The sequence below is a fragment of the Mus pahari genome, chromosome 6 (assembly GCF_900095145.1).
Source record: "Mus pahari chromosome 6, PAHARI_EIJ_v1.1, whole genome shotgun sequence".
NCBI classification, from domain to species: Eukaryota; Metazoa; Chordata; class Mammalia; order Rodentia; family Muridae; genus Mus; species Mus pahari.
Window position 1 is genome coordinate 59327254 of NC_034595.1, and position 9294 is coordinate 59336547.

General features: G+C 35.0%; 1 protein-coding gene across 7 annotated transcripts in view; it reads left to right on the forward strand.

Annotated features, from left to right (window-relative positions):
• Tut4 (terminal uridylyl transferase 4) overlaps positions 1–9294 on the forward strand; it is a 128268-nt gene that overhangs the window by 94294 nt on the left and 24680 nt on the right. For all 7 annotated transcript variants that reach the window (XM_029539463.1, XM_029539461.1, XM_029539466.1 and 4 more), the window contains exons 17-20: positions 1142–1199; positions 1286–1389; positions 2887–2976; positions 4724–4837. In XM_029539463.1, the coding sequence (XP_029395323.1) occupies positions 1142–1199; positions 1286–1389; positions 2887–2976; positions 4724–4837 (366 nt within the window). The remainder of the gene's footprint in view (positions 1–1141; positions 1200–1285; positions 1390–2886; positions 2977–4723; positions 4838–9294) is intronic.

The window sequence follows — 9294 nt, forward strand, 5'->3', positions numbered from 1 at the left end:
AAAAAAAAAAACCTTGAAGTGCTTATCTAACATCAAACTTGCTTCTTGTTGAGTGCTGTTTTGTCTATTTTTCAAGACAGGGTTTCTCAGTATCCCTGTCTGTTTTGGAGCTATGTAGACCAGTCTGGCATCAAACTCTGAGATCTGTCTGCCTCTGCTTCTCTGGGATTAAAGTTTAAAGCATCGATGTGCCACCACTGCCTGCACTAGTGAATGCTTTATCATAGGTTTTAGGTACTTGTCCTGCAACTCTGCAGAGCAGAGACTTACTATAGAGTAGCAGTGTGATGCTGGTGTTTGCTGAGGGTCAGTCATGCAGACAGTTAATAGGTCTGTCTAAATGCAGTGCCTGTGGTTTTTTTTATCATTACAGTCTTTTGCCCTCACTAAACCTATCTTTAATTTTGTTCTGTAACTTTCAGCAGAATAGCATCTTACAAATTTCACAACTATACCAATTATGTTTTATATAGAGAGTAACCTACAATAGCTATCCTTTTTGTTGTTGTTTTGTTTTGAGTGAGAGAGTTTATTAAGTCTATAGGACCAGGACTAAAGCACTAAAACAGTGAGTAAACTGACAGAATGTTCTGCCTGGGGTTCTCTTTCAAAGGGTCCTGCTGTTTTGTTTACCCTGGCTTCTCTGGCACTTTCTGTCGGATTATATGTCAGATACAACATTCTTCTTCTTTATAGTATTATTTATTTATTTATTTTGATGCTGTTTTATTCTCTTATTTCCACTAACTATATTCTTAATAAATCTACTCATTTAAAACCAAAAGAATGGATATCAGATAACTTTAAGTAAAAAACATATTCACATATTGAAAATCATATTATTTTCATGTTTTTTAGACTTTGGTCTCCGTGTAAATAATACACAGTTATAATTACTTAGAATACAGTTATAATTACTTAGAGTGGAAAAGGGCTTGAGCTTCTGCATTTCTACCAGGCTCCAAGTTTATGCTAATGATGTGGGTCTTTGAAATCGTACTTAGTTTACAAGTATATAGCTCATTATGATTAGAAATTTTAAGTGCTAGTATTAAATGCTTTGGTTAAAGTAGAATTTATAGTAGGACAAATGGAATTCCACCTTATTTATTTATTTATTTATTTACTTACTTACTTACAGAAATTAAACTGTAAAGAAATAATTGAAAATTTGGCAAAAATTCTTAAGAGGCATCCAGGTAAAATTTCATATCTTTATTACAAAAAAAGACTTTCTGGCATTATAAAAATTAGCTTTCTTAAGTTTTTGTTCCCCAACCCTCAGGTTTAAGAAACATTCTGCCTATAACTACTGCCAAAGTGCCTATTGTAAAATTTGAACACAGGAGAAGTGGACTAGAAGGTGATATCAGTTTATATAACACATTGGTAAGTTTTTCTCTTAGGCCCAGCCAGCTATAAATATACTTTTAAGTTTTTACTTGGAAAATTATTTTTATATTTTAAGTATATATTTATATTAAAATATAACTACATCCTTTTCTCTCTTCTCTTTACTCCGACTCTTCCCATGTACCCCTGTTCTTTCCACAAATTGGTGATACCTATTTCTTTAATTGTTGTTTATGTATATGTTTGTATGTGTATGTATGTATGTATGTATGTATGTATGTATGTATCTATGTATATTCCTTTTTTTTTTTTTTTTTAAATATTTACTTCTTTATTATATGTAAGTACACTGTAGCTGTCTTCAGACATCCCAGAAGAGGGCGTCAGATCTCATTACAGGTGGTTGTGAGCCACCATGTGGCTGCTGGGATTTGAACTCAGGACCTTCAGAAGAGCAGTCCATGCTCTTACCCGCTGAGCCATCTCTCCAGCCCCTCTATGTATATTCCTAAATATGTAAATACAACCTACTCAGGGTTTTTGTTTTGTTTTGTTTTGTTTCAAGACAGGGTTTCTCTGTGTAGCCCTGGCTGTCCTGGAACTCACTCTGTAGACCAGGCTGGCCTTGAACTCTTTCTTGAGGGTTTTTTGGCTGTCTGTGCTCTTTTGTGTTTCTATATTCATTTTAGGATAGTTTATAAAGAATGTCTTATTGGGTTTATAAAGACATGTCTTATTGAATAGTTTATAAAGAATGTCTTATTGAATCTGTTAATGATTTTTTTTGGTAGAAAGTCATTTCCACAATACTGATTCTACCAAGCTGTGACCATAATATGTCTAGTGTATTATCTTGTTCTTCAGAAATCTAAAGTTTACCATTTAGAAATTTTAAAAAAGAAAGAAAGAAAGAAAAGAAATCTTTCATCTCCTTGGTTTATTCCTAGATAATTTATTTTCTTTGAGGCTATTGTAAATGGGAGAATGTCTGTGATCTCTCTCAGTGTTTGTTGTTGTTTATACTTTTCATTTTAAAGTTGACAGATACACTTCCCTGATAGGGAAGATACCATGATCACGTAGGTGGCTTGCACTGAATATGCTGATTGTACCCTTGCAATTTCCACAAAGGTGGGAAACTTCACAGTATAATTAACTTGTGATAGTGGGGGCTCTACATTCCAATTCTCCCTTGTTAACTAAAAAAAAAGGTGACAGATTATTGATGTGTTTAAATTTTTCTACTGTGAGCAGTGTAAGGAAAAGTTTTTTTTTTAAGATTTATTTTTTGTTTTATATATATATATGAATATGAGTACACTGTAGCTGTAGATGGTTATGTGCCATCATGTGATTGAATTCAGGCCCCGCTCTCTCCTGCCCAAAGATACTGGTTTCAGAGTGAAGTTTGTTGTTTGACTAATTGCTAGGAATTTTGAAATCTCGATATACTATTATACTGTATCTTTTTACCTGACTTGTAAAGTTAATTAATGCATATTAAATGATTTCAAATATGTAATTATTTTTCAGGCTCAACACAACACAAGAATGCTGGCTACATATGCAGCTATTGATCCTAGAGTACAGTACTTGGGGTATACAATGAAAGTGTTTGCAAAGGTACTGATGAAGACGTTAAATCATTTGTCTTGTTATAATACTTGTGATAGCTAAAGGGAAACTTACTGTTATTAGACTTGTGAAAAATATTGTTTTAATTTTGCTATTTATTTATTTATTTTTTTTTTTTGTCGCTCTTTTTTTCTCTTCTAAGATAGGCTCTTACTGTGCTGTTTTTGATTTTGGTGATTACCTGTTTTAATATCTTGAGTTGTACCTGAGCTTTTACTGTGTAATCATTTATTTATTTATGTTTTAAATTTTATTTTTGTTATAGGGTCTTAACTATGTAGCTCCAGCTGTCCTGGAACTTGCTGTGTAGACTACTAGGCTGGCCTCAAACTCAGAGGGATCCTTCTTTCTGCCTCTGCCTCAAGTGCTGGGATTAAAGGAGTGCACTACCAAGTCTGACTGCTGTCTGTAAAGAGCTGACCCACAGACTCCTAGGATTTTCTTGTCTCTGCTCCTCAGTGCTGGGTTTACAGGCACATGCAGGCCTTCAGAGTTTTTATTTGGAAGTTGGAGGGGTTGAACTCGGGTCCTCTTGCTTTTTCACAGCAATTGCTCTAATCCATGGATCCATTTTTCCCAGTCTTTTTTTTTTTTTTTTTTAAGTTTTAGTGGATATGTATCACTTTGTTTGGATAACTCTAGCACTTTTCTCCCAAACTTTCTTTTTTTTTTTTTTTTTAAGATTTNTTTNTTTNTTNTATGTAAGTACACTCTAGCTGTCTTCAGACACTCCAGAAGAGGGAGTCAGATCTTGTTACAGATGGTTATGAGCCACCATGTGGTTGCTGGGATTTGAACTCCAGACCTTTGGAAGAACAGTCGGGTGCTCTTACCCACTGAGCCATCTCACCAGCCCTCTCCCAAACTTTCTAATGAGTTTATCTTTTCCTGATGTCTTGTTTTTGTAGTTATTCCAATTTTAAAATCCAATTTCCTAGTTATTTTTCACATTTTTAAAGATAACTTTTGGAATGGAAATATTAGGGCATTTGTTTTGCTTTTGTTATTTTGATACTGCATTACTATTCTTCATATTTTCAATAGTTTATAATTTGTATTAAACTTAATTTTAAAGAGTTGCTAGGCATGGTAATGTGCCTTTAATCTCAGAGAAGCAGAGGCAGGTGAATCTCTGTTAAGAGATCAGTGTGGTCTACATAGTGAGTTCCAGATCAGCCATGGCTCCTAGAGCGAGAGTCCTTGTCTTTCAAAAAATATTTTAAATAAATTAATATTCATGAATTTTTGCTTGTATGTATGTATTTGCAGCATTTGCCTGCTTGGTATCTTTAGAAGTTAGAAGACAAGTTGTGAATTTCTTGCAACTAGAATTAAGGATGGTTGTGAGCTGCCAGTTAGGTAGTAGGAACTGAACCTGCAGCCTTCTGAAAGAGTAATAGTTGCTTTTTTTAAAGAATTATTTATTTTATTGTATATGAGTACACTGTACAGATGGTTGTGAACCACCACGTGATTGGTGGGAATTGAACTCAGGACCTCTGGAAGAGCAGTCAGTGCTTTTATCCCCTGATCCATCTCTCCATCCCCTTGTTACACTAAATTCTACATTTAGTTGTAATATATAAAAATGCCTGTTTTCTCACAATTTTGAAATTTATTGTTACAGAATTTCTGGATATCTTTTAGTTCAGTGAGTTTTAAAAATAAAGTAACAGAGTAGACATTGGTTTGTGGAATGAGTTTAATTTTTATTTGTAATCACTGTATATTTTAGCGCTGTGACATTGGAGATGCATCTCGGGGAAGTTTATCTTCATATGCTTACATCCTTATGGTGCTGTATTTTCTGCAGCAAAGAAAGCCACCAGTTATCCCAGTTCTACAAGAGGTGAGTGTTTAAAAATATTATAAGCCCAAAGCATAGTGGCTGATACCTATAGTCCCAACACTTGGGAAATCATAGAAAGAAGTGTAATCATTAGGCATTTAAAGCCAGCCTGGTTTATATAGTGTGTTTCAGAACACACTAGGCAACTGAGCAAGAACCTGTCTCAAAAAGAACTGTTACAGGTGCTCTTAAACAAGCCATGGATTTAAATAGGAGAGCTTGCTGATGGATTTTTCTTTCATGAATTTTTTTTTTGTTAAAATTAATGCTATAGTTAAAATAGTGAACCTTTTGGGAAAATTTACTATTGGAGTATATTGACTACCATAGTAATTGTTGAGTATCTCCCGTAATATTTTAAAATTTTGAAGTCTTAGAATACTGAAGGTAAACTGGGCAGTGGTGGTACATGCCTTTAATCTTACCACCCATGAGGCAGAGGCAGGCAGATTTGAATTTGAGGTCAACCTGGTTTACAGAGTGAGTCTAGGACAGCCAGGGCTATACAGAGAGCCCCTGTCTCCAAAACCAAAATAGTGCAGATATGTATAATCAAATTCCTGTAGCTCAGCACAAACTCATACATATAGTAATAGGCTCTCACATGGAAGCATGTATATTTCTTCTCTCTAGAATACATTTCTTCCTCCTGCTTCATAATGAAGTCTTAAAGTCTGGTCAAGAATATGCAGGAAGATTTTTCTTTTTTTCTTTTTTTTTTTTTTAAGATTTATTTATGTATTATATGTAAGTACACTGTAGCTGTCTTCAGACACTCCAGAAGAGGGCGTCAGATCTTGTTACGGATGGTTATGAGCCACCATGTGGTTGCTGGGATTTGAACTCTGGACCTTTAGAAGAGCAGTCGGGTGCTCTTACCCACTGAGCCATCTCACCAGCCCCAGGAAGATTTTTCTTATTTTTTTCTATAGTTAATTAAGCATAAGAATACATATTGAAAGATTATTATGCTCATAAATTAGTGACTCAGAGTCAGTTTCAGTAGACAGTTCATGCCCCCCTCTCTGAAAGAGGTATAAAACTATTCTTATTCTTCTATTTGTTTCTCTCATTTCTGGGAGAGTGGATTTGTTGGCATTAGGGAAGATCCAGTTCTGTATTTTTAGAAACTTAAGTGTTTCGAGATTGAGAGAGATACATCTGGAAAACTACATATTCTTTTTTATTTTATTTTATTATTTTTTAAGCAGGGTTTGTTTTTGTAGTCCTAGTTGTCCTTGAACTCACAGAGATCTGCCTGCCACCCTCTGCCTCCCTTGGGATTAAAATTGTGTGCTTCTATGCCTGGTTCAAAAACCACATATTCCGTTCTCAATTAAACTATAATATGATGACAAAAATACTAAGCCATTTGGTATAAGCATCTGATAGCTATCTTAAATTTTCAAATAGTCTCATCCTAGGCAAAAATTAACTAAATACTATGTGCTGCTATGCATTTAAATTGTCTTTGTGGTATTATGAATCAAATGTAGTGCCTCATACATGCCTAGTAGATGAGCATTATATCGCTGAGACATAGTCCCCCCCAAATTCTTTAGTTTGATTAATTTAAGATCATTGCAAAATTGAGGAATAGGTAGAAATTTTTCATATTACCCTCATCTGGCAGGCACATAGTCATAGTCCTCCCCCCTTATCAGCCTCACTTGAGTAATAGATTTTTCTTAAAGATTTATTTAATTATTTTATGTGTATGAGTACACTATTACTATCTTCAGACACACCAGAAGAGGGCATGAGATCCCATTACAGATGTTTCTGAGCTACCATGTGGTTGCTGGGAATTGAACTCAGGACCTCTAGAAGAGCAGTCAGTGCTCTGAACCACTGTGCCATCTCTCTAGCCAGAGTAATACATTGTTAAAATTGGTTAATTTACCATCTCATATCGTAGTCATACCAAATCTATAATTTATATTGGGGTTGTATATCATGTAGGTTTGAGTAATACATAATTGTATGCTCATTGTTATTATGCAATACAGTTTTCTTCTGAACTTGTAAGTTTTGGTTTGTCTTGAGAGCATCCTTCCTGCCAATTCTTGGTAATCAATGATCTTTTTATTTTTAGTCTTTTTAGCCCATAATTTTGTCTTTATGTAGAGTATCAAGTAGTTGGAATCAGTCGTAACCACTATCTTTTTTGTTTGGCTTCTTTTTTTTTTCTCATTGTATGATTTAGCTTCATATTAATGCAGTGAACTAAAACAGCCTATAATAAATGCTATATTTAAGCCTATGATTCTAGGGAGCATAGTTGGTTAAGGTCATTTGGCCCTCTTCTTTGTAAGCATATTATGTTTCATGTATGTGGTGGAGGAGACTACTTATACTATGAACCAGGAAACAGAAACACTGGGAAACTGAGGTACCATAGTCCACTTGTAGGACCTGTCCTCAAAAACCTAATAATTTCTCATCATCTTGATGACCAAGTCTTTAACAGATTGTTCCAGTTTAATTTCTGTACTATGATAAAATGTTCTAACAAAAAGTAGCTTTGGGAGGAAAGGGTTTAATTGGTTTAAACAATTTTAGCTTCGGTCCATAGTTTCAGGGAAGTCGCAGCATCAGGAGATTAAAATGGTCATGCCATATCCACAACATCAGAGCAGCAGGGAGAAATGAATACTTTGATGCTTTTTGGTAACTGTCTCCTAAAATAAATAGTCTCTACCCTTCCAACATCTAGGGAAAAGACTGTCCATAATGGGGTAGGTCCTTCTGTATCAATTAACAATTAAGACAGTTCTCCACAGTAATGTGTACTGACCAATCCTTGATTTAGGCAATCCTTTATTCATGCTCTCTTTCAGAAATGATTCTATGTTTTACCAGATTGACAGTTAATTATCTGACGGTTGGAGAGATGGCTCAGGAATTAAGAGCACTAGCTGTGTTTGTTGAGCACCCAGACTCATATGGCAGCTAACAATTGTTTCAATTCCTGTCGATGGCTGGGCATCTGATATCCGCTTCTGGCCCACCTGGACACGGGGCAGACACATGGGACACAGACAAAGCACAGGCAATACACCCATACATATAAAATAAATGTTTAAAGTCTCTCTCACACACATGCACTTTGAGGGGAGAGTAGACTTACACATATTCAAATTAAGTAATATGCATTTACATTTTCTTCACGTCTTTTCATTGGTTTATTTCTTTATGTCAGTTTCTTTATCCAGTTACACACTGAAGGACATCTTAATTGCTTTTAAGTTTTGACAATTATAGTACAAATGATACAAAGATCCCCATGAATGAGGTTGGCTTGATGTACTCATATAATCCCAGCAGTTGGGGGGTTAAGGCAGAAAGATTGCAAGTTCAAGGCCAGCTTGGGCTATGGAGCAAGACCTTGTATCAAAATCAAACAATTTAAAAAAAAAAAACAACAAGGCTTGGGGGAAGTAGCTGTGTTTGTCAAGTGTTTGCATAGCATGCATGAGACCCTGGATTTGATTCCTAGCCCGAAGTATAGGAGGCATAGAGGTGCCTGTTATCTTAGCTTTTAGAGAAGGAAGTAGAGGAGCATTAAGAGATCAAGGTTATTTTCATCTACATACTAAGTTTGGGGTCAAAGTGAGACCCTATCTGAAGCTGACACAAAGACCCAGTTGCAGGTTTTTATATTGGGTGTGTTTTTCCAGTCTTCCAAGCAAATGTTAAGCAGCATTATTGAAGCGTGTAATTGAATATTTAGTTTTTTAAAGTAAAATTTCTGAACTCTTCCAAAGTGGCTGTATCATTTTGTTTACCAACAGAAAAGAGGGAAAGTTCTTCTTGTTCCACATCCTTACCAGAATTGGGTGTTCTTCACTTTGGCCATTCTATTAGATGTGTATTTGTGTGTGTCTCTACATGAATGTATACCATGTGGGTATTTGAAACAAAACTTTGGTTCTCTGTGAGAGGAGCTCATAATTTTAACCATCTCTGTAGCCCTGGTCTTTAGCAAAATTTTTAAAGTGACCTTTATCACAAGGGGACGCATAAGAAGGCTAGATTCAGTTAGTTGGGCAAGCATGAGGTTCAGACAAGGATTGGACAGAAAAATAAAAATTAGTTCCAAGAAGAAGCAGAGAAATACTTCATGCAGAGGTACCATTCATAGTGCCACTGCTTAGCTCTGCTTTGCCAAAGGTAGAAGCCTGCATATTTTATTATTATTATTATCAATTTTTTTAAAACACAGTCACTGTCCCTTAGTTTATGGAGGACTTTTTGTTTTTGTCATTGTGGTTTTTGCTTTGTTTTTTAATATTATAAAGTTTTCTTTGTAGACCTTGGCTGGCTTAGTATTTAATATATACAACAGACTGGTCTTGAATTTTTGGTGATCTTTCTTTTCTTTTTTTTTTTTTTTTTTTGGTTATTTTTATTATTATTATTTTCTTTATTTACATTTCAAATGCTATCCCAAAAGT